Source organism: Oreochromis aureus, linkage group 22 (assembly GCF_013358895.1).
Source record: "Oreochromis aureus strain Israel breed Guangdong linkage group 22, ZZ_aureus, whole genome shotgun sequence".
Lineage (NCBI taxonomy): Eukaryota > Metazoa > Chordata > Actinopteri > Cichliformes > Cichlidae > Oreochromis > Oreochromis aureus.
In genome coordinates, this window is record NC_052962.1 from 21,300,977 (window position 1) to 21,326,178 (window position 25,202).

General features: G+C 39.6%; 1 protein-coding gene across 1 annotated transcript in view; it reads right to left on the reverse strand.

The window, feature by feature from the left end:
* The window catches only part of LOC116322741 (CUB and sushi domain-containing protein 3-like), a 374,565-nt gene that overhangs the window by 39,745 nt on the left and 309,618 nt on the right, over positions 1-25,202 (reverse strand). The window contains exons 34-51 of the mRNA XM_039605961.1: positions 23,540-23,653; positions 23,350-23,445; positions 22,874-23,077; positions 22,426-22,550; positions 21,784-21,880; positions 18,187-18,291; positions 17,991-18,109; positions 17,438-17,507; positions 16,760-16,876; positions 16,342-16,551; positions 14,622-14,810; positions 13,709-13,886; positions 8,776-8,921; positions 4,872-4,952; positions 3,301-3,414; positions 2,985-3,173; positions 2,630-2,776; positions 255-443 (exon numbers count right to left, since the gene is read on the reverse strand). Coding sequence (XP_039461895.1) covers positions 255-443; positions 2,630-2,776; positions 2,985-3,173; positions 3,301-3,414; positions 4,872-4,952; positions 8,776-8,921; positions 13,709-13,886; positions 14,622-14,810; positions 16,342-16,551; positions 16,760-16,876; positions 17,438-17,507; positions 17,991-18,109; positions 18,187-18,291; positions 21,784-21,880; positions 22,426-22,550; positions 22,874-23,077; positions 23,350-23,445; positions 23,540-23,653 — 2,490 coding nt within the window. The remainder of the gene's footprint in view (positions 1-254; positions 444-2,629; positions 2,777-2,984; positions 3,174-3,300; positions 3,415-4,871; positions 4,953-8,775; positions 8,922-13,708; positions 13,887-14,621; positions 14,811-16,341; positions 16,552-16,759; positions 16,877-17,437; positions 17,508-17,990; positions 18,110-18,186; positions 18,292-21,783; positions 21,881-22,425; positions 22,551-22,873; positions 23,078-23,349; positions 23,446-23,539; positions 23,654-25,202) is intronic.

Below are 25,202 nucleotides of genomic sequence, written 5' to 3' on the forward strand. Positions count from 1 at the left end.
ATGTGACACCTAATCTAAGCTATATCTGTTTATCCAAGTCCATACAAAATTGGAAACTCCAAGTGCAATAGCTGTGTTTCAGTGTAATATGGGTATGGATCAGAATCAAAACAAATAGTCTATTTCAGGATTTTTGCATTATTTTTGTGTATCTATTTCAAAAATGGAATTTACTAATGCTTTTTTTCCAGATACTAAATTCTTCAGCACAGTTTTATCATTTCTGCGCACTTTCCTCACAGAGACAAACACACCTTGGCACGCAGGTACAGGAGAATCCCACGCATGGTAGCCAAGTGATGTGCGGCGGCAGGTTGCTGTGGCGTTGCCTATGAGACGGTATCCACGGTCGCAAGCCCACCTCACCACGCTGTTAACGTGACCGCCGCTCTGTGAGGAGATGGAGCCGTGGAGCGGGGAGTCTGGGGTGGAGCAGTACAGAGCTGCAGTGGAAGAAAGCACATTTGAAAAACAAGGATTTGAAATTGCTACAGAAATTGCAGAAACCTGCACAATAAACACAAAGGAAGTAAAGCTCATTTCAGTAGATAGTGCTGCACTATATCTGCATGCAGGTATACACCATTATAAAGGTTAGCAGTAATAATAGATCCACTAGCAGAGATTTTCATGTGTGCTATTATGAAATTACAAAGATTGAGATAATTTCCTGAAACTTGTATCAATGCGAGTCACTACTTATTTATAATACAACAGGATGTCGAGCAAAAGAAGACTAATGGACTTTGATTTTTCCCAAATTATCATGTACAAGACGTGCTTTGCGATTTGAAGAGCTCGATGCTTTTCCTCAATGAGCCATGAATTAGAGAAAAGAGTCTAATTAAAGATATTGATGGTCATGTTCATAACAGGTCTCATACCTTTCCAGGTGATCTTAAAAGACAAAGTTTTTCACCCAGTTAGGAGCCATGTGACAACTATATGAATGTCAATTATAATTACACATAATCCCTCTTGGCAGAGTCTTCTCACTGAACAACCAGCGAGTGGAGTTACAACAGACATAAGACATTACTGGACACACCGCCCGCAAAGTCATTGATCGCTATAGGTAGCTTTATTAAATATTCTCAATAAAGGGAAACATTAATCCTTTACGACAGACAATAATGGCATCTGGAGGGAGTCGTGCTGCAACTGCCAAAAAGCTGTCAAGTTTAAGTGGACCTATTAGGCTCATTTCCACCTCCACTTTCAGTAAGTATCTTTACATGATTCACACATCTTTTTTTTATATATATATATATATATATGTATACAGTGTATATACAGTATATATACACTATTCTTGGTCATATTATATTAATATTACCCAGACCTTGGTCCATTGTGCATGGTCTGTAATTCTCCAAACTGGGCAAGGACCCCACAACAACATCTTAACTTGCCTTATGTATTAGTGATAAGCCTGTTTTGTATGTCCCTCTAGTATGCTACTGCCCCAGTATCTGTGTGGTTGGGTTTTGAACCAAAATAGTCTGAGACCACTTAAGAGTTGAGAGGGTTTTTTGTCCCCCCACCTTTTTTTCTTGGGGTAGAATCAGTGCCAGGGAAGTTTTGTACAGTTTTGTACAGTGATTTCTAATTAAGCCTGTCTGACACAGTTTATTTCTAAAAGCACTGAAAGTTTAATCAGTATATAGCAAAGCAGCCAGTTGACAATATCTCATCAGATGGTTCTTTCCCCTGTACCAGTTTTAAGATTGATGGCATTAAACTGCTGATTTTAATCTCACATGGACGTTTTTTATAATGACAATAATATGTTGAGAAAATTTTACTTTACTACCTGACAAGAGGATAAAATTTTCTCATTGTAATTAAAATTTCATCACATTATGTTTTCTCAAAGGAGGAAGTACACTCACCGTCATGCACTGGCTTGATTTTCTAAGTTAAAAACATCGCCGAATTTGAACCCCGGTATTAGTAGGCTTACAGCATATGTTTAGCATTTCTTGCAGATGCTCACATTAATCACCGCCACCAAAGAAGGTTACTGAGTGTGAGTGCGTTTGGGGTTTTTTTTCCTGTTATTCTTCAGCGCATAATTCATCATACAGTGCAGTGGTGTTTCAAAGGTTAAAGAAACAACCTCCTGGCTAGAGGATATGGAGTGAATAAGCAAACTAAACTGGTAAAATTGTCTCCTCCCCTTTAACTGTCAAAAATGTCCTTGAATAAGGCACTCAAGCCTCATTACCCAACAGTCTAAAGCTACTCAGCAGGCCCAGGTGCGAGATTGCCTAAATGCAAAGCTTGCTGTAAAACAGCATCTGTGCTCATCAAGATGTCTTCACACAGATAAAACTTAAGAACTAACCTATAACGCATTTCAGTAAAGTGCTTTAGGAGGCAGACAGAAGTTTGCTAGAAAAATATGTTAAAGATAGAGAAATAAGGCACAGCGAGATATTGTGATATTTTTTTCCTGAACTTTCTTCCCATAAGCTCTCAAACTTTCACATCTTTAAATACTTACTGTGCAAATTAAATTGTACAAACAGCTCCTTCTGTCTGCCTCTGTCTGCTGTTGTCCTTATTTCCATGCATTATATTAAAAGTAGTAGTAAAATAAAGTTGGGATACATACTTTGGTACTCACCAACATAGCGAATTTTGAAGCCTTTCTTGTTTGTGCCATGGTCTGAAGACCAGCGGACTAGGAACTGGTGACCAGAGGTTGTGAGGTTAAAGGGTGTTGGCAGGTCACCGCTAAGTGTCGCCAAGGTGGGGCTGTTGGATGTGGGACCTGACACGGATTAAGAAAAAGTGAAAGAGATGGGATAATGGAGAGAGAGACAGGGAAAGACAGACAGTAATAATAGAAAGAATGAGACCATGAGAATACAGTGACATTTGGTCTAATACAGCAGTGTGTATTCTTTCAAAAATGTGTCTATGAGTGTGATGTGTGGCTCTCTGATGTTGAAATCTGCGTTCCTTTTTGTGTTTTTTACCATCAAAAATCTCCAACACGTCAAACTCTCTCTCGGTGTGAAAACTTTCAAAGGTTATGGTGACATTGTATCCTTTCTCCACTGTAACACTCCACGAACACATTTGAAGGTTAGGGTAGCTTTCTGGCCAGCCAGGGCTTAAGATGACACCTGAGGAGTCGTATCGCACATCATGTGCAGGGCACTGAACTGTAAGCAACAAATAAATAGCAAAGCCAATTGTTATATTGAATGACTACACAGTTTGATGTATTTTTTTGACGGTGTCAAGCTGAAAATAGTAACTTAAACTGGTTTTGTACTGGAATCCACTGACCTTGGCATGTTGGGGGTGGTGAATCCATCTGCAGCCTCTCTCCTAAGCGACAGGTAAGAATCTCACTGCCAACCAGTGAAAATCCAGGATGGCATCTGTACCTGATGATGTCGCCTGGAGACACAAAATCAGTGTGTTTATAGAAAACAGAGCTGGTGCTAGCATAGCTTAGAGTGGTAAATTCTAAGTACATTTGAGTGCTTGATTTCAACACATTTTGAAGAAAGTCTGTACTTTACAGCCCATATACTCTAATTACTTTACGTTAGAATTAAACGTTTCAATAGAAAGTATGTTATCAACTTGTTGAGATGATGAATTGTTATAAATTGCTACAAATTTAACTCATACAAACTTCAGCTTGATGATTGGCAATAAAAGCATGAAATATTATCACATGCCAGGGGCAATTTTTACTCGAGCCACATTTTCAGTACAGGACTTTTATTTGTATACACAGTACACCCACGCTCCACTTTATTAGTTACAATATGTTATTACTGAGTTTGACCTTGTTTTGTCTTCAGAACCTTCTTAATTCTTTGTGGTATAGATTCAACAAGGTGCTGGAAACATCCCTCAAAGATTTTGGTCCATGCTGACATGATAGCATCAAACTGTTGCTGCAGATTTGTCAGCTGGGCATCCATTGTTGTTCCAGCACATTCTAAATGTGCTCTACGGGATAGAGTTCTGATGACTGTGGAGGCCATTTGAGTACAGTGAACCAATTGTCATGTTCAAGAAACCCGTTTGAGATGATCTGAGATTTGTGATCCAAGAAAACATCACCAACAGCATTAGAACACCAGCACCAGCTTAAATCACTGAATCAAGGCAGGGTGGTTTTTATTTTGTTTATGTCAATTTTTTTACCCTGTTCTGAACATTGCAGCAAAAAAAACCCCCATCAGATCAGATGACATTTTTCCAATCTACTATTGTCCAATTTAAGTGAGCTTGTGTGAACTGTAGCCTCAGTTTGCTCTTCCTAGCTGTCAAAAGTGGCACCTGGTATGATCTTTTGCTGTTGTAGCCCATCTGCTTCAAGGTTTGATGTGTTGTGTGACATGCTCTTGTGGATACCTTGGTAGTAAAGAGCAGTTATTTGAGTTACTGTTGTTTTCCTATCAATTTGAAGCAGTCCGGCCATCCTCCTTCACTGACCTCTGGCATCACCAAGGCCTTGTCACGAAGCAAACTGCTCCTCACTGGATATTTTCTCTAGATCCTACATGTGGTTGTATTGCAAAATCTGCCATCCTGATGCTTGGTTTAAATTCCAGCAGGTTGTCCTAATGCCTCAATGCCTAAATGCATTTAGTTATTGCCAGTTATGTGACTGGCAAATTAGATATTCGTCTTAATGCACAACTGAACAGGTGTACCTAATGAAGAGGCCAGTGAGTGTATATGATTGGATTGGAGCGTGTCTTAAACCTATACAAAATGAATTACAAAATATATATACACAATATAACACCAATCATCCTTGATTGAAGTCATCATTCGTGCTTTTAATCCATCAAAGTGACACATCTGTGAGCATGGCAGGCAGACAGACAGCTCACCTATCTCAAGCTCGCCGTCCTCCATCAGCATGTCAGCATTGGGAACTTCAGGGGGAGGCTGGCAAACCCTTAATTGGTAGGCTGAGAGATACAGAAACGGAGAGGAGACAGAAAAAGGGACGATGTATAAAAAATGTGTTAAAGGAACCCATGTTCAAATTTAAATTAAATTTTTTTCCAAGTGCAATGAAAGGACAGAATAGTGTGACGTTCAATCTCAGTCGCATCGGTTTAACTGAACTTTTTAAGTTCAAATGGTGGGCAAAGTATGGAATCAAGAACAGATCAGCTACACAGACACAGCACTGTCTTGAATCATAAAGAGGAACTAACTTCACAGCCACTGAGCTGAAGGCTGTAATCAATATTACTGCATGACTGTAGATCACTTGCTAACACAGAGAGAGAGGAAGAGAGTGAAAAGAGAGAGAGCGAGTTAGAGAATAGAGGCAGACACAGACAGGAAAAAGGGAGGGCAAGAAGCGAGCGAAGGAGAGAGGGCTAAGGGCTGTAAGTCAAGATGAAATTGACTATGAAAATGAGACCTGCCGATAGTTTCTGATGCTCTAATGCATATCAAAGCCCTGTGGTCTATGAGTGTGCGCCAGGATGTGTGTAAATGTTTGAGCAAGTGCATGTCTAAGTTTGTGTGTGCAGCAATCTCTGTGCTTCTGCGCGTGATGAAAGGATCACTGTTAGCAGTCATCGATTTCGCTTAGCTCTGAGACCATTTTTATAGCTACTTCCACATGCATGTCACATACACTGGCTCTCTCAGCCTCGTGTTCATGATGCTATTCACCCGTGCGTGGCCCTCATCTGTGTATGGAAGCTCCACACCTTTGAATTCAACCACTCCACTGAGTTTACTGATGAAAATGAAGAATAACAAGTATGTAATCCAGGCAACAATGGGAGCGCTGAAGTAGATGAATATCCTCAAATAGTGGATTGATCCTTCTTTTGGCGTTTATTTGGCATTTCAAACTAAATGTGCTCTTTAGTAGTTGTCTCAGATTCAAACTAGGGCATTCTGAATTTCTTTACAGGTCACTGAAGGACACTCAAAGGAAAACTTAAGAACAATACTTTATAGTGACAAGTTCCTGCTTAAGAAAACGTCAGGCTGCGAATCATGAAAGGTTCCCATTCTTCTGGTAATTATTATCCAACAATTTAAGTTCTGTACAGATGATCAAATAGGCTGCTCTGCTCTCATCTTTCTTTCATTCTCGCTGTCTTTCTTGTTTTCTTCTAATATTGTCTCGAAAAGAGACGCGACAAAATAATGCTAACTACTACTGCCATACATGTCACCCCCTTTCCATTTTATCCGTCTTCCCTGTCACTTTTTGCTGTTCATCGTCCAATAAAGCAGAAATTGAAAGTAAACTTGAATCCATCAGATGGTGCTGTTCCTGTGCGAGTGTGACAACTGACAGTTAAAACCTGCCAACAAAAATTCATTAACAACGTGTCATCTGTCTGAAAAAGGGAAGCCTGTTCAAAAACAACTTGACATATTTTCACTAAAGAGCACTGAACAGAAACTTTTGAGAAGTAGGAAACAGGCTTCGGGGGGGAAAAAAAGAGGCGTGGGTACATCTGTGAGAGAGAATGCGGGAGAACCAATGAGAAACTGTGTTGTGACGGATGAAACGAGTGCAAAAAAGTGACTCATTTGAAGCTGTCAAATTAGAACTACACCAAAAACGGCAGTTTTTCAGGAACCAAACTATCCTGACATAAAAAAAATAAGCAGCCATCTTTACAGTGTAGTGACGTTCTTGTTATTCCAAAATATTAGGTTTTATTTTGAAAAACAGCATCATCTTCAGCTTGATGACAATTCATTATGATGGCTGTCAAGAGCTCATGAGGTTCTTTAAACATTATTTTGTCATCTTTAAAAAAGCCTGTCATCTTGTAGTTAAAGTAAAACCATTGTGGAATTAACTTTTGTGACATAATGACACATACCAGAAACATTAGTCAGTAAAAATATAGATTCACCCATTAAATGAAATTTAAAAAGACAATAGATGCAAATTTTATGTAATATAAAAAAAGAGTTTTGCATTTCCCTGCTTCTAAACATTTTGATGATTTCTTATGTACTTTGACATACAATATGCTATGTGTAGGAATCTTTAGATGACTGGAGTGGTTTTCACCTTAAGCAGTATTTGAAAACAAAAAGAAATACAGGGGCACCGAAGGACCACAGCACAAAGATTAAGGTGAGATGAAAACCTAAATGGCACAGACAGTCCAGGCATGGAGAAAGAGCAGCTGAGGACCAGGAAAAATACTCCAAAAGTCTGTGAAGGGAAAATGACTGTTTTTTTAAGGTGTAAGACAGATACAAAACACTTCTTTCTACTGACAGGGTGCAAAAGACAAACACTCAATAGCTGATTTTTTCTTAAGCAATGCAACACACATTTTTATGAGTAAATTGCAGGTTTGCTGCTTACTTTTTTTTCCTACTGTATGTAAGAGATAAAGCTATCAACGTGCTTTTAATCTGACAGCGTCTAAGAACACAGGAAACCATCATTTAATTGGAAGTTTAACAAAAACAAGATTAATGAGCTTTTCAGTTGCTGAAAAAGTTCCATCCCTTGCAGTGCTACCTTTAGTAGAACCACAAGTAAACAGCATCAAACAAAATATGTTTTTATCCATGTATTAAGATTAGCACTACTTTATTAGACATTTATTAGTTAATGGTGCATTTATTAATATCTACATCTATTTATTCATTATATTTACAACTATATTTACTGTATACTATATGCACACACACACACACACACACACACATATATATATATATATATATATATATATATATATACACATATATATATAATACTATGCATTAAAATCCCATTTCCTTTATTAGTTTTATACAATTATTTAGCCAGCATTACATTTTTGATATAAAACATAACTTCATTGGTTATTGTGTAGAATTATGTAATGTAATATTGATGCCATACATAAATGCCATACATCAGTGATGTATATTGACATTGAGTATATTCACCGTTTGCTAACACAGAAGTTAATGTTGAAAAATTAAAATAGTATACTTGTATAATTTTGCCAGGCAACATGATGATGTCATAATAGCTATAGATAAGTAAAGATGTACCTGTGCTTGAATTTTGGTTGTTTCATGGACAAACAAACAAAAATACAGATCGTATTGTGTATTTATGGTAAGATCATTCTAAAAAAAGTGGGGTTTTTTAAAACCCATTTGGAAATGTTACCAGCTGGTTTAATAATCTCTTCTTCAAGAAGCCGAGACCTCAAAAACTTTTCAGTGTCGCCCCAAAGTGAATCACACATCACAAACTTTGTATTAACATTTTTTTGGAGTCATTTTTAAGCATCATTTAAAAATAACTGGGTAGTAACAGTGGGCGGGATAGTGGTATAGTGAAACTCCTCAGTAGTCCGCACTCAAAGATAAAGTCAGAAAGACGAAAGCTTGAAAATGACGAGTTTAGTCATTTCAAAGAGAATGTTTCTACAGTGTTGCTATTATCAACTCGGTTCATAACATTAAGAATATTAATAGCAAAATTATGACTAATCACCGTGATAGGATGTGGCAAAGAGAGGAAGATCAATTTTCATGAGTCAGAATTAGTCAAAGGAAGTAGATCTGACTGTGAAGTTAAAGAGAGTTCAGTTCAACAAAAAACTATTAGAGCTAGAACTAATGATAGCGCTACACTGTTACCATACCTCAGGACAACAAAGACAACTACAGAGAAAAGCGCTAATGAGAGCATCATCTGTAACTGCGCAGACAATCAAGTGACATGCTCCTCTTCTACGGCAGGCTGATATTATCGTTATCTCTGTGATAATGTGGTCTCTCTCTTACCATGATAACTTAAGACAAAAAAGCCGGCTCCAGAGAAGTCCGAGTGGAATTTGATGAGGATGATGTTGGACGTTGAATAGACAGACTCCAAAGCTGTGTTTCCGCTGAACTGTCCAATCTGAGGAGAAGACTGATCTGGACCATCCCTGTGGTAAAAACACAGAATGAAACACAAACAAAACAGACAGAAAACCTGTGTTACCAAGAAGACAGTGAGAGACTAAAGGCTCATAAACGAGTGGACTTGATCTTTCTTTATAGAACAATGGGGTTGAGCGTCCACCTAAGATATAATTTGAATAAGTTATTGCAGTCATCGGTGACAGTTAGATGGCTATTTATGTTCAGGAAATGGTTGCTCCAAGGCTAGAAACAAAGACAGAAGAGACTTGACGATTTTTTATGAGACCTGCTCCATTAACTGCAAATGCAGATGGACATTGTGTGACAAAGTGCTGGCTCCAACAGCGATTGTGCATGGCTATGGGCTCATCTTCCTTCTCAAAACAATACAAACCACAATGTCAAAAAGCTCATTTAGATAAAAAATGCTCCGAAATTTAGATTCAAATTCTCTGACAAAGTAACAGCTCTTGATAACACCACAACCCACAAATCTACGGCTCTCTTTTTTCTTGCTTGAGGATGAGTTCATAAATATTGACTGAACTGTTGTCAGATCATAAGAATAACAAATGTTAGTCCTGGTGTAGACTTGGCTTCACTGTTCCCACTAATATGGGCCTGGCATTCGTAAAGTCACACAATTACCCGAGAAGGCAGGCAGGAGGTTATCCATCAAATGGCAGGTCATGCTCTCAGTGAACATATTTCACCTTTAATGACAGCACCAGCTGTCAGACTGGAACTAACCAATAGCAGACTCATTATCTGTGATTAAAAAGTATAATCATGAAGTTAAATTAAATGATTATTTCCTGCTGTTAAGTGTTTTTGGAAGAGACTAATTATACCTGCCAGGTTATGAACGGAATCATCCCCTTCTCTGATTCGCATTGGGTGGCTCAGAGTCATCAGAGCAGTTGCACTTATTGCCTTCCACTGCTTGATTACAGCCGAAGCACTCGCTCGCTAACATTTATTAGTATGTCAACGCAACACTTTCAGTACAGAATAGGCTTTAAAGATAAGGTTGCACAATATATGGAAACATCTGTGACATATATGGAAACTTTTGCAGTGGAGCGCTGTAGTAAGCCTCCCAGTTTGAGACCAATTAGCAGACTAAGCGACTGTCAGGTCGGCTGGCTCTGGACTGAAGAGACCGCTGTGAAAATCACACCTCTACCACTGACACCGTGCTCTCTACGGGGAGCCAGCATTATGATTGCGTGACTAAGATCGGGAGTTTTTACCGCGTTCTTGTGCCGTCTTTGCTTCAGTCCGTCCACTTTTCTGACAGACCAAAGGGTCAGAAACACGCTGTGCGACCAATTCATGGAATTCACACAATCAGCTGTGGGTGGGCGGCACATGCTTCAACTGTGTTGTGGTGTGGGAAAGACAGGCTGGATATCGCACAACTATAGACTAAAGGCTAGAGCTAAACAAATCACACACCAACTGCTGAAGAAAACAAGCTGCTTTTTTCAGTGGATAGCTGCTAAAGAAGAAGGTCTGCAATGTGATGTTTGTGTAGAAGCCAAACAATACCATAAAGCAGTAAGTGTGAAATTACAGATTTGCTTGATATAACTGAGCCATACACCATCCTGTAGCACTCTGAGGAGTGAAGCAATGAATCAAATGAATTAGTAAGCTGCAGCAATTTTGCTAACCAGTTAAACATTACAGTCAAGGAACTGATGTTTTTCTATTCCTAAATTATACCATTTTTGTAGTGTCTTATTCCTGCTTTTCTGACATTTTACAGCCAAATCAAATCACCAACTGAGCTTGAAAACTTGATTTACTCCTAGAAAGTTAGGTTAATGAGTTATATTTGATATTGGAGTGAGAAACAGTTGACAGAGTTGTCTGTGAAGGTTCTCAGTCATCCAGGTCATCGTAGTCAAAGGAGTTTGCAAAGAAAAGCGTCTGGACTTCTTTGAGTTGCTTGAAGACGTTTCACCTCTCATCCGAGAAGCTTCTTCAGTTCTAAGGTCAAATGGCCGAGAGTCCCAGATTTAAACCCAGTGGGAGTATCCCCCCAAAGAGGGACAAAGGACCCCCTGGTGATCCTCTAATCACATGCGCCAAGGTGTGAAAGCGGGTGTGGGACCTAATCAGCCAGGGTTTCGGGTGAGCCCATTGTGAAACCTGGCCCCACCCTATCATGTGAATTCCTGAGGTCAGATGGCCCAGGATGTGAGTGGGCGTTAAGGCGTCTGGGGAGGGAACTCAAAACTGGATTATAGATGGCAGACAGTTGGTGTCGTAAACCACCGCCTCTGTTCAAAGATGGTCGCTCACAGTGGACATAGATGGCCTCTTTCACTCCTCTTTCAAACCATCTGTCCTCTCTGTCCAAAATGTGAACATTGGTATCCTCGAAAGAGTGACCTTTGTCCTTAAGATGCAGATGGACTGCTGAGTCTTGTCCTGTGGAGGTGGCTCTTCTATGTTGTGCCATGCGCTTGTGAAGTGGCTGTTTGGTCTCTCCAATGTAGAGGTCTGGGCATTCCTCGCTGCACTGTACAGCATACACCACGTTGTTCAGTCTGTGTTTTGGAGTTTTGTCTTTCGGTGAACCAGTTTGTGTCTGAGTGTGTTGCTGGGTCTGAAGTACACTGGGATGTCGTGCTTGGAGAAAACTCTCCTGAGTTTCTCTGATACACCGCTACATAGGGGATGACAACGTTGTTGCGTCTGTCTTTCTTATCCTCCCTCGCTGGTGTCTGGTCTTCTTTTCTGTGCCTCTTTGCTGACTTTATGAACGCCCAGTTAGGATAACCACATGTTTTCAGTGCTTCCTTTACATGTGTGTGTTCCTTCTTTTTCCCTGAGGCTTGAGGAACATGTTCTGCCCGGTGGTGTAGGGTCCTGATTACTCCAAGTTTGTGTTCCAGAGGGTGATGGGAGTCAAAGAGGAGGTACTGGTCCATGTGTGGGCTTCCGTAAACTTCAATGTTGAGGTTGCCATTCTCTTCAATGTGCACAGCGCAGTCCAGGAAAGGCAAACAGTTATCCTTTGTGTCTTCCCTGGTGAACTTGATGTTTTTATCCACGGCGTTAATGTGCGCAGTGAAGGATTCCACTTCTTGTGTCTTGATTTTGACCCAGGTGTCGTCTACATATCTGTACCAGTGGCTGGGTACTCTCCCTTTAAAAGAGCCAAGAGCTTTTCTTTCCACTTCCTCCATGTAAAGGTTGGCTGCAATAGGTGACACAGGGGAGCCCATGGCACAGCCATGTTTTTGTCTGTAGAAGCCTTCGTTGTATTTGAAGTATGTTGTGGTAAGGCAGAGGTCTAACAGTGTGCAGATCTGATCGGGTGTAAAGTTGGTCCTGTCTTCCAAGGAGCTGTCTTCTTGTAGTCGTTTTCTGACAGTCTCCACTGCCTCCTTTGTCCCTCTTTGGGGGGATACTCCCACTGGGTTTAAATCTGGGACTCTCGGCCATTTGACCTTAGAACTGAAGAAGCTTCTCGGATGAGAGGTGAAACGTCTTCAAGCAACTCAAAGAAGTCCAGACGCTTTTCTTTGCAAACTCCTTTGACCAGTTGACAGAGTTGCAATCCTGTGAGGCTTCTTATCAAGTCTGAGGAAAAACTGAACTGTAAAAGCAGTTTTGACACCATGGCAAGCTAATCATATCTATAATTTCATGACTTCTACAGACAATAAAGGCATCTTGGAATATCAGGTGGTGGATGTTGTGTAAAAAATACCCTTTATTTTTTTTTTAATCTGAGCTAAATTAAAATCTAATTTTCATTATATTTCCTACTGACCTAAAAAGTTGAGAGTTCTCAGACTTTCTAAAGAGGAGAGAAAGTTTCTTGTTAGAACAATTTTACAGTTTCCGTGTGGCTAAAGAAACAGCCAGACCTGGACATCTGGAAGGTTGGCAGTGCTTACAGAAAGACAGGATAACAAAAGAACAAGCCAGACATTCGCTCCTTCTGTGCTGGTCTAAAAATACACGATTTGCAAGGAAATGTATCAGCAGCAAACCACGTCTTGTCCTGCTGTTGTTGTGTTCTTTTTGCTCAGCCCTGCCTCAAATGCCTATGCGCCGGGCTACGTCGCACCCTGTTGTCTATTTATAGGAAACAGGATTTAGTGGAGGGACTCTGGAGAAAGGGGCAGCATCATGGCACCCGTAGCAATAAACGATGCAATCTATTTATGGTTCTGCTACCACCTTGTACCTGCAGATATCTATGTAGCGTGGTATCTAAGCACCATTTAAGCACCTGCATTGACAAAATGTCTGGTGTTGCCAATGGCTGTTTTCCTCAAGAAGAATAATGAAGAGAGAAGTCAAGGCTGGTTAGCTGGGAAGAGAACGATGTATTGTATATAACATGTAAGGCTGGCCGAGCATTAAAGATAGTGTAAGGGACAGGCCAAAGAAGAGAAAGACCTATGGCTAAAAACAAAAATGGGTAAACCGTGACAAGAAGAAAATTATATCAGAGTGACTTTATATGCATGGCAAGGTGTCTGCAGTCATAGTAACCTTGCAGGAATTTAGCCAATTAGTGGTTAGCTCTGAAAAGATTTTAAAGAGGATAACATCCAGCTAGAGAGAGAGAGAAAAGAAAGTGTGTGTGTGAACAGAAAGTTATGTGGTACAAATTAAATGGTTATTCAGTCAAATAAAACATTTCTTACTTAAACTCACTTTAATGAAGCAGAGAGAAGAAGGGGCAGCATTATAATAATAGCACATAATGAGCATGAATACTGTCAGTTAAGAAGTAGAGCAAATATAAAACATGCTAATTGAAAAAGTAAATAGCACCTACCACACAGTAATGTAGTCGTATATGGGCTCTGTGCTCAGTACAGTAAAGTTGATGTAAATCCCGTGTCCAGGAGGAACTCGAACGCTCCACACACAGTCCTGGAAATTTGGGTATTCCTCAGGATGACCGGGAGAGTAAATGGTTCCGTTTAATGACGTGATGTTACCACCACAGAGTGCTGCAAGTGAGAATATTAACAGAAATGCCCTTAATAAATTACCCGCAAATTAGTACTGCCATTGTGAAGCTTCAATAATTGTCGGGATCGCTGTGAAAGAAAATGTCTCTATCACTCATGTAATGACCGCTGGATAACACCTTAACACCTTTAATAAATTGTCATTACATTTTTATTTCTGTCCCACAGCTCAGCTGACTCTCGGTGATGTTAGAACAATATGGCTTAATATGAAATGTTATCATCTTGAAATTAGAACGACTGTCAAGAACAAATATTGGGCCTTTTTTCATGTGTGGAGTACGCCAAAACAATAAGAGTAAGATAACTTTGTTTTATTAAATAGTGAGATTATTCATCTTTACAACAGTAATAATAGCCTTCTCTATATATATGTATATTGTGTTTATATCATTAAGAGACTATATTGTTATGATAGCACCACATATCCTCCAAAAAAGTCATCTTTGAGAGTGAAAGTTTATAAAAGCACATGTATGTCTAACAAATTAAGGAATTCATTATAAAAAGAATTCATAGAGAAACTTCTTCATACTTCTTTTGGAATTTGTAAGCCTGTGCATTATGATTTATTATGTGGTCAAACATTATTATTAAGTGCCCTGTAAGCCTGTATGAGAGGCACAGCAAAAAGATGCAGGAGACTCAACTGAAATCCAGCTAAAATTATCAATCACCTCAAATCAAAGGAATAAGAATAATCATGTAATTTACCTTCACATCGTGGTAATGGGTGGTTCCAGTTTCTGCTAATTCCGTGCAAACATGTGAGCGAGGCTTCTCCAATCAGAGAGTATCCGGGCAGACACTCAAACGACACCGTCATCCCAACACTGAAATCTGTGCCAATCACGATGCCATTTCGAAACGGTCGAGGGTCTGGGCAACTCTGGAGCTGGTAGGCTGCAGAGATAATAACATAAATTATTCAAGAAAAATAGCAACGAGGCAGAACTCATGACTACGAGCCACAGTATGAACTGCAGCTTCAACCGTGAACAGTCAGTTGGTTGAAAAACTAAAATCAAGCAAAATAAATACATACAACAAATCTATCCTTTCTAACACTGTATAATGAATCGTCTGTTAGAACATAAATGCAAGCACTTAAAAAAGTGGAACAGGATACATCCAACCATACAACCATACGCAGCTCAAAGGAGAATTACTCTCAGTTAGTGTTGCTGGTAAATTGTATAAATTTCAGATTACATCTAATAGTGTAATCTGAGTATCCTAAAGTACCCTGAATGTGTTAAAAAAAGGAAAAAATCTTAATCATCCTATTTGAAAGCTGCTTGTCCAAAAAGTTAGTTAAAAAAGACTCAACATCTTTCTGACTTGTTTTGCTGTCAGGTCATTAATAACAGGCATGTCAGTGACAGCCAGGGTAAGCCGCTCATCTGTTATGATTGACAGCTTCGATACCATCAGTCCCGCCTCTCCTTGATTCTGGTTGGTTAGTGAGAGAGAGAAGCGACACTGGTGAGAGCACCGCTTTTCTCCATGTTAAACTATTTCCACCTATGAGCGTTGGTGTGAGCATCGCAAGGGAATAAAGCTTAGAGCTGAGGGTGATTTTTGCACGGCGATGAGCTTCATAGGCTGAGAGACAAATGCTAAATGATCTTTACTATGCGATTAAAGGATAAGTTAATTTAAAAGAAAAAAATGACTACTGTAACTCTGTATTCCTCTGGCTTGCTTTAAAAAAACTGCAATCTTCAGCTAGAATTTAAAATTGTCACAGAAAAAAAAAGAAAGATGCGGCCATCCTGCATCAAAGAAGATGCAGTTCTTGTTTTTAACATGATGCCAAAATATTCTCAAATCACATCCGCCAGCTTGAAGTTAAAACATAATTGTTGCATAATTGTCCGCAGCCGGTGCTACAATAGCCAGGGCTTGGAAGGAAAACATGTCACTGAGACAGACAAACACTGGGAGAAATAATGGTAATGGGAAAAATGAAATTGAGGGTATTCATATTTTCCCCATTTTAAAACACTGTGGCAGTGCTGCTGTCAAGAGATAAAAGGTATTATTCATCAGCCACTGTAATTTTCACATTAATGGAATTAGGCGAAACATATTTAGGCTATCTACAAGATTTGTCATAATAAATATAAGACTACTCAAACCATTTTAGTGCCAGACAGAATAAATATAAAACTCATCTCGTCATTGAAATTAATCCAAATTGAGGACCTGCATGCACCCAGTAATCTTTTTGGCAAGCTGCTTCTGTAGTCAAGAAACATTTTTATCCCAGTAGATGAATTTGTTGTTATGGTAATCGCTCCTGAGAAATCAAGTCACAGTGAGACAGTTGTTTCCACATCGGCAACAGTCGCGGTCTGCTCTTGTTGTCTCTCTTAGGAAATGATCGATGTAAACAAGATGTTGGAGAGGTGCTTTGAGAAGCAACGTTTACCTTGATACGTGATGTGGAACCCGGGTTTGTTCTGTGAATAGTCACTGTGGAAAAAAAAGCTGGTTTGGTGGGTGGTGCTGAACAGAGGTTTGGGCATGACTGGGCCGCTGAATCGGTCAATGACGGAGCCCGTCTCCAGTGTTCCACTACGGATCTCCAAGTAATCGTGGATTGCTTCTGTGGAGAAGTTCAAAAACTGGAGATGGATGCCTGGGAAAGAAAAAAGCAATACGGCGCATGACGTTATACGAATAAAGTCTCCTGAAAAATACTTGCACTTTATCTCATCGACAGGGCTCACCAAAACCAAAAGCAAACAGAGAAACAAGAAAGAAGTGCTACAGACAGAAAACTGAGAAACAAACTCAAAGAAAACACTTGTTTTAAACTCTACTCAAAAGTTGACAGTGTTTCTTACCAAAGCCGACAGGTAAGTTCACCGTCCATGTACAGTCTAATCCACTGGGGTAGTTGCCGGGGTAACCAGGACTTAGAATCACTCCACTTACGTCTGCCATAGACCCACCACAATGGGCTATACACCCAAACACACACATAAATAACACAGAGAGAAGGAAAAAAGGAAAAGAGTGTTTCAGTGTTGAAAGCAGCACATCAAAAGCAGGAGGCTGACCTCACAGGAGGAAGCAGACATGCTTCTCTTTTCAAAAGACACCGCTACTGACTCGAGATTTTATTTCTATAACCTGATATTTTGCAAGTTTACATAAAACGTTGACTTTAACTAATGCACACCCTAAACATGTTAGCGTTGTTTGAGCTGAAATGTGTCCAAGGCTTGTTTTCGCTACTTTGCCTCTGTGCATGCTGACGCTTTGGTTCACTCTGCATGTTTATGGCAGGGTCTGATTTAGCTTTGGGTCAGTAGTATTCTGCACAGAATACCAAATAATCAGCTCATCACAGGAGAGTAAATTGATCAAACAGCTTATTTTCCAGAGAGCCAGTGAAGGCGGTGGAGGTTGATTGCATCATTTCTGCAGCACTGAAGTTTTGCATGTTTCCCAGCACGTCCACGCTTGAATGCATATGTGTATGTGTGTGTGGATGGGTGTAATGTTGAGGAAACACCTACCGATACACAGCGGTACAGGATAGTTCCATCTCCTAACAGGTCCGGGCATACAGGTTATATGGGCATTGCCCTAAAATGATAAAAGCAACCACAATCTTTTTTTAGAAACGAGTAAAGAAATCCCTGACTGCACTGATTTAAACATGCTGTTTTACATTTTTTCCATTAATCACTGTGCATTTACATTAATAGTACAGATCTGTATATTAAGCAGAACTTGACAGAATACTGTACAAAAATTGGGCAGACCACACCAGAGACATACATTATTCAGGAGTTATGCAAACCACATCAGAGTTGTATGTTTAGCAAGAGCTGTGTAAACCACTTGAGAGTGGGGTTTCCTTTTGACTCTTTTAAATAGTTTTTGGTTTATGCAGCCAGTGGATAAAAAGAATGAATGGTGGCAAAGCTGAACATGCTTTAATGATTTCACATTAAAAAAGCCTTAATATCTGGAAATCAGTTTGCATTAAACAACTAGCAGTATGTGTGATTTATGTTTATCTGCCACTTAAAATGAAAAGAAGGACCAACATGTGGATTTTTTTACCTGAAGAGAGTATCCTTGTTCGCACGAAAATTGCACAACATCCCCCACCATGAACCTGTCTCCTTGTCTAATTCCATAGTTTGGAGTCTGAGGTTCTGGACATGACTCCAGACCAATAGCTAATAAGAAAAAATAACATGATTATTTGGAAATACCGCATGCCTCAGATAAAAATGCTTTAAAGATATATATGTACCTGTATATTCCAGGTGAAATCCAGCAGCTGAGACACTAATATCAGAGCTGAAGCTGAGATAGAGGTTGTTAGATGTACTATTCAGGAGAGGGGGGATAGTAGTGCCTGAAAGCAGGGAGAAAAGGAGAAGAGGAACAGAGGGCCATGATCACATTTTTTTCCTCATTTTTCAACTAAGGCCTTTAAAGCACATGATCTTAGTTATCTGACAGCAAAGGAAACAACAAAGGCCTCCCAAACCTACATTTTTACTTCTTTTTTGTTAGTGAAGTGCTCTCGAAGGAGGGAGAAGGGAATTACTTTTATTTGAGACATCTGTTTTATTTGAAACCACTTTTCAAATGTTGGTTTGACCTACTTAGTGTGGCAGGGGAGAGTACAAAGTTAAAAAAGAAAATGGGGATGCAATACTGAAGCAAAGCTGGCACAGCGCGTCAGTATAATCACGGCCCTTCAAAATAACATATTAGATGATCTTTTATGCAAAGGAATATGAGCGTACTCCAGTCTCCTTATTAGGAGAAATGCCATTTATTTGTCTTGGCGCGCTTCAAGATGCAACAGTGGTAACAACATTTCCTGATATAAGCTACTTGTGGATTTATATTTCGCAATCGCCACTTCAGAGTAAAAAAAGTCTTGATTTGCATTGTGTTGTGCTCGCTGGCAGGTGTGCCAGAAAGACTTAGAAACAGAGACAGATCAGCAGTGAAACGGGTCAGTAGATGTTATTGGTTGCCTGTTGTGAGGGAAAATAATTAGCACATTCCTGAATAGTCTGCAGCCCCCTGTTGTTGTTTTTACATTATCATTCATTATCATGACAGAAAATAAAAAGTGCTTTTTTTCCCCATAATAATAATTCCTGATTGATGCCAAAATAATTAACTGCATTGATTTAACTATCACAGTTATTTGAGGATGGATGACGGTATTAATTAAGAGTTGTAATTAACCCTAATAGAAAAGGTCCATCTTTTCTCAACAAAGATTTATTCATTAATTATATTTTTACATGAAATCCAGATAGAATAATGTTATTTTAATTGTGCACCATATAATCTCTAAGTTAGCTTGCTATAAAGATGTCAAGTCCTCTCATGGATTATTTAATACAACTAGGAGGTACCCAGATGACTTTGCTTCCCTAAAAGCAGCATAGGTTTCCTGAGGAGATTATGACTTCTCCTTTGGGCAGTGGTCTGAGTTATATGAAAAAGTAAATCTGGAATACAGGTTACATCCAAACTGAACACAGTTTTTGGTTGAACATGAGGTGCTGGGAAATTGGAGGGAATTTCCATTTTATGGCTTAGTCACACTAGAGTGAAAATAGGACAGCAACCTTCTTGCAGCTAGGAAAAACTGGTACTTGCCCAGTGATTGCACTGAAAATGCATTTCTTTGCACTTGCAAGTGGTTCCTTCAAAGAATCGGTCACCCAGAGTTTGAGAATGTTGCATCCAAAACTTGCTGACCACTTCTAATTGCAAGGTGATTGCACAGGTCATCTGGTGGAGTGCAACCTGTGTGGTCTGACTCAGATGCCATGTATCTGTTTGTTACAGAAGTCTCAACTTAGCTGCGAGCTAACTGGTTGTATTCTGCTTATGTTCCTATATAAATGTCACTGTGGATTTAATCATTGTTATTCTTAATCTCTGGCTCTCCTCCACACCCTAACTTTGTCTTGTCTTCCTCCCCTCACCTCTAACCAGTGCCTCTCCCTGAGCTTGGTTATTCCAAAGGTTTCTTCCAGTTAAAAGGGAGTTTTTCCTTCCCACTCTCACCAAAGTGCTTGCTCATAGGGGTCATCTGATTATTGGAGTTGTCTCTGTTTTCTCTTTATTATTAAAGGGTCTTTACCTTAAAACATGCAACTGATGTTGTGATTTGGCGCTATATGAATAAATATAAATTGAAATGAACTGAATAAAATGCTGGTTGTTGTGCACCTGTGTCATTCTGCAGTTAAATCGCTGTCCTCCAGCAGCTGCGTCACTATTTGTGGGGGCAATTTCTGAATTTCTGTTTTGAAACTATGAGGTTCTGTCAGGACACTGAATGTAAGCAGTGACTGGGAACTTTTTTTTTTAATGCAGGATGTCTGCGAATAATTTACACAGCTAATTGCCTTATTGTCTTTCTGTCCATTTTGACACAACTGACAGCAAGTGGTCGCAGATCTGGTCCCCGTGTTTAAAGCAGCCATTTTAAAAGCAACAAGATCGCAAGTTCATTGGACACAGAATAATTTTGGACGTTTTGCAGTCTCTAGCCACAGTTTCCTCCAGTATGTGTGTAGCGTGAGGCAGTGTAAACTGTTTAGAGCATTGGAACCGCTTACTGTTTCAGATAACCTTTATAATTGTTCTAACAGGGACAGTTAAAAAGAAAAAAAAAATTATATGGCAGGTACAAGTGAAAATCAACAATTTTGTATAAAACACAAATATTGAGAGCATTAAGTTTGTATATCCTCCTGAGAACTGAGGAAAAGGGAATCTTCCCATTGAACTTCTTGTGTGATTTCCTTCCTTATTGCAGCTAAAAGAAGCCACCCAAACACATATCAATGGAAAGCCCAGGGTGTCCTCTATTTAGCACATCAGGACTTAGTAGCAGCTCAAATTAGTCAAAAGATATAGACCAAAAACAAATGTCCCCAAGCCCCCAAAACAGATTTATGACTCACATAACACTGTTGCTTTTGACTGAAGCAGAAAAATATATATCATAATTTAGACAAGATAAGAAAATCATTAGTGCAGAAAAGTTATCTTAAAGTTTTCGCTAACAACACAGTGCAGTAAATTTTGGGACCAATAACAAATATGAATAATTCCATTAATACTGAGTTTGACTGATCATCTTTACTCCTAGCGGGAAATTTGGCTGTAAGAGGATCAATTAGTTTTGCAAAAGATATTTTTTACATGTCTTTCAAAGGAGATTTTGACACAGGCCTTACTGGGTATGTAACTCGGCTCCTGCTGAGACGCTAAATGCATCCAGCTTAACTCAAATTGCAGGGAGCCACATGAGCAGATTTCAAATTTTATTTCTTTAACTGTCAAGACTGGCTGTGATCAGCCTAAAATACAATCCACTTCTTATTGTTTCCTTATCGGTGGAATGAAAAGCTTCCTCCAATTATCTGAAGTGTTTGATAAACAGCATAACAAACTCTAATTGGAAACTCAATTGCTTGGTATCAGACTAAGTGCCCTAAAAACCTTAATATATAATGCCTTAGTAACCATTTCCCAGCCTACTATAGATCTTCAATGATGCAACACTGGGAATCAGAAATAGGTTGTTTGATGGTTACTGGTGTACTGTGCTAGAAAAGGCAGTATTGTTATCCACTAAATATATAAAAATTCAATAAATCTCATACAAGATGGAATGCACTCCTTTTAGACTAAATAGCGTAACTGTGGGCTCTCACGCATGTACTTTGTACATTATTGCAATCTTAAATTCCCATATTTTCTTCAAGTATGTCCCTTTTAGTGCATTTAATATTGAATTATTCCCAGTACTATAGAGTTCTATTTGAGAAACATCATAAAAAAATGATGGAAAAAAGTTTACCAGAGTAGCTTCCCAGTCTTGGTGCATGGTTGTCAGCACCGTCGTAAAAATCCAAAGAGTCCCAGTTATGCTCAGTGGCAAAACTCACGACTTGTATCTGGAGAGACAGAAAAAAAGAAAAACAGAAGTGATTCTTATATTTTCTTAAACTGTCTTTAGAAAAAGTCCCCAGATTGCTATGAAACTGCATTTGGTACAATGTTCAACAGTTTATTTAGTTTAAATTGACAGAATTTAAACCCACACATATGTTTTTAATCTAAATGATCCACAAAAAATCTATCGAGACGGAGCTGCTTCAAAAACAATTATCACTCTACTTTTAAATCAAAGGCTGGAAGGAAAGGAATCAAAGGAATTTACAAACACTTTGAGGTGCCTGTCATTTCAAGGGACTGCACCTTGTGTAAAAGGCATCTTTGCCTTTGTATTTGTCCGTGATAGCAGTTTAGCTTACATGCAATCAGGCCTTATCTTTCATGATTAGACCCTATCTAGTTATCTCTGGATGGCCCCTCTCTCAGAAACCATCCATCCATTCATCCTTCTAATAATATCTTATCTTCCCTGAGATCCTGCCTGCTCAGCTTTTAAGCCAATGATACGTAGGTCAGCCAGGAAGCAGCATGTGACAGTTACTACCTGTATTCCAGCTCCTTCTGGGACAGAGACCTTCCAAACACAATTCTGGTTGTTGTCATATGGCTCTGGGTAGCCAGGCGACAGGATAGTCCCGCGGCGAGAGGTCAATACGCCCCCACAGGGAACTGGGAGAGAGAGGAGTGAGTGCACAGAGCATAGTAGAGGAGAAAGGAGAGAAAAAAACAGAGGTTAAAACAACAGTTTGTAGACAAATTACAGGAAAGCAAGAGAAAGTGAACCATGCCAACCATGCCCGTTACACAAAGAGATACCAAAGAGCCTATCTGGGTAATAGATATGAGTACAGTGCATGCGGATTGCAGTTGTTTGTATTTGTTTTAAATTATTTTTCAGTTATGAGCCTCTACTGTGCAATCACACTAATACTGTATTCAGAAATAGATAAACAAACCCTTCTGTCCTGTGTCTGATTTTCAGATTTATTTACCTATACATGTTGGCAAGGTGTCATTCCATTGCGCCAGGTTGTCCGGTACACTCTCACAGCGAATGGCAGTAGAGCCATGCAACGTGTAACCGGGGTTGCACTCAAATTGCACCAAGGCGCCGACTGCAAAGTCATTACCGAGACGTTTCCCGAAGCGTGGCTCGGGGACTGAACTGCACTGGGTGGAGCTAGTCCGGGGTACAGCTAAAGGAAAAAAAGAAAGTGCCCGAGTGAATAAACTGAAGTGTACCACTCTCACTGCATATTCAGACACTTTTAAGAAACATATTTAAAATTTCTGATTACAATTTCCTTTAAATAAATGTAACAAAGGAGAAAACGCATACTCAAGATGAGGTATACAATCAATTTGTTAGTACTAGTGGTCTAGTATATAAATGTTCTGGCTTAACTGAATAGTAACAAAAAATGCTCATCATTATAATAATAATGGCAATAATAATATCAATAATGACCTTGGTAGACAAAATGAAATCCCTTAGCGGTTTCTGGTCCAACTGTGGTGAACTTTATTGTAATCTGGTTTCCTGAACTCAGAGGGAGAGATTCACCTAAAGATGGGGTGGAAGCAACAACACGTTATGGGTTGAGGCTGAGTGACTGTCATCTGTTCAACTATCCACAATTAAAGTCAACCATCCTTACCAGAGTGTGACCCAGAGAGAGAAGACAAGAGTGTGTTTTGTTGAGTGGGTCCATCATAGATCTCCACCACGTCATTAAGAGACGTCTGGAACAACACAAACTGGCCGAAGAGAACTGGAGATAAAAATGGGGGAGAAAAGAGAGAAAGAGATGAATTAACCGCAACTGAATGGTAGCAAATTATTATTCCATGCCACTGTCTGCTGCTGACCTTCCAATGATAAAATTAACCTGTAATACCTAATTTAAATGTTATTAAGCTGCAGTGTCACCTTCTATTTGAGGCCAACTATTGGTACAAAATTATATAACACTTATTAGTCAAAACGCTGCCTTGCCTTCATCATGCAGCAGTCAACACCACCACCCCGCCACCCACACCCTTCTCCTCATCAATTGGTAACAGTGTATCAGTGTTGTCAGCTAGCGGGAGATGCTAATCTTGCAAAGACCGACTTGGATTTGGTAACGTACGCTAGCAGAGCAAGACGCTTTTCTGTCCTTTCTTCTGTATTGCAAGTTTGAGTGAAAGCCATATAACAAAGGTGGTAACCTGTCAACTCTGAAGTGCCACTCACACAGCTTACTGAAACTGATCCAATCACGTTTCCTTGCGAAGAACACCTGCAGGAACTTGGCAATTAATGACATGCTACCGCTGGAAGACAGATGTGTAGGAAAGGAGGAAGGAAATACACCCAATACTTCCATACAGTAACAAAAGATTAAATTTCAGAGTGCAGCTGTACCGGCAGGCAGCATTAGACAGTCCCCGGAGGGCCGAGGTTCAGTATTTTCTCAAACAGGTACAATTTGCTCTGTCTCGAATGATCACTGCATCATCAAACCAATCATTAGCAACCTGAAGATGCAAATTGGTAGGTGTAGTTTTATTGTTCGAAGCACATGTCCTATCTAAAAAAATGTCCTCTGGGATAAATTACACCTATTTGGAGCTTTCTCTTCCACTCACTGCACACATGCACATATATATCACCTCCACACCCTGCCTTGCTCTCACTTTGGCCCCAAAGGCTGAGGTGTTAAGGATTAAATCTGAACATTGCCAAGGATATGCTGGTATAAGAAGGTCACTGGTCAATTTATACAAGGCTGCCTCTCTGAGGATTTCTTTTAAGGTTTGAGTCACATTTTGCGGAAACATAGCTCTGGCTCACAAACGATCCTCTGTGCTTTCATGAAAATTCTCATGTTATTTTATTGACAAGCAAAGCAGGACAGAAACGATGGATTTTCAGTCGCCACCGAATTTTTCACACAGTCAAAAAGGGGATTAAAACAAATCATTAAGAAAGCGTTTAGCTTTATATGGTAAACTACCCTCTTATTGTCATGTTTTATTGGCCTGTCACGGTTTCTGCCTGCCTGCAGACATCGCTGCCCACTATGTAAGGATTTTTAGGAAATCAGAGCGATTAGAGTTTCCCTCATTCCTTGCTGTGATATTGACATACTGCACAGCAGGCGGAGGAGTTCACACCTGAAACTGTTTCAAAATACACGACACATTCGTCAACATTTGCACACAGATTCATGAATTCATAAAGTATGATGGCACACAGGGAATAGCTAACACACCTCAGCGGTACTAATAAAAAAGCCCACACAAAGTCACAGACATTCACAGACACAAAGGAATTAA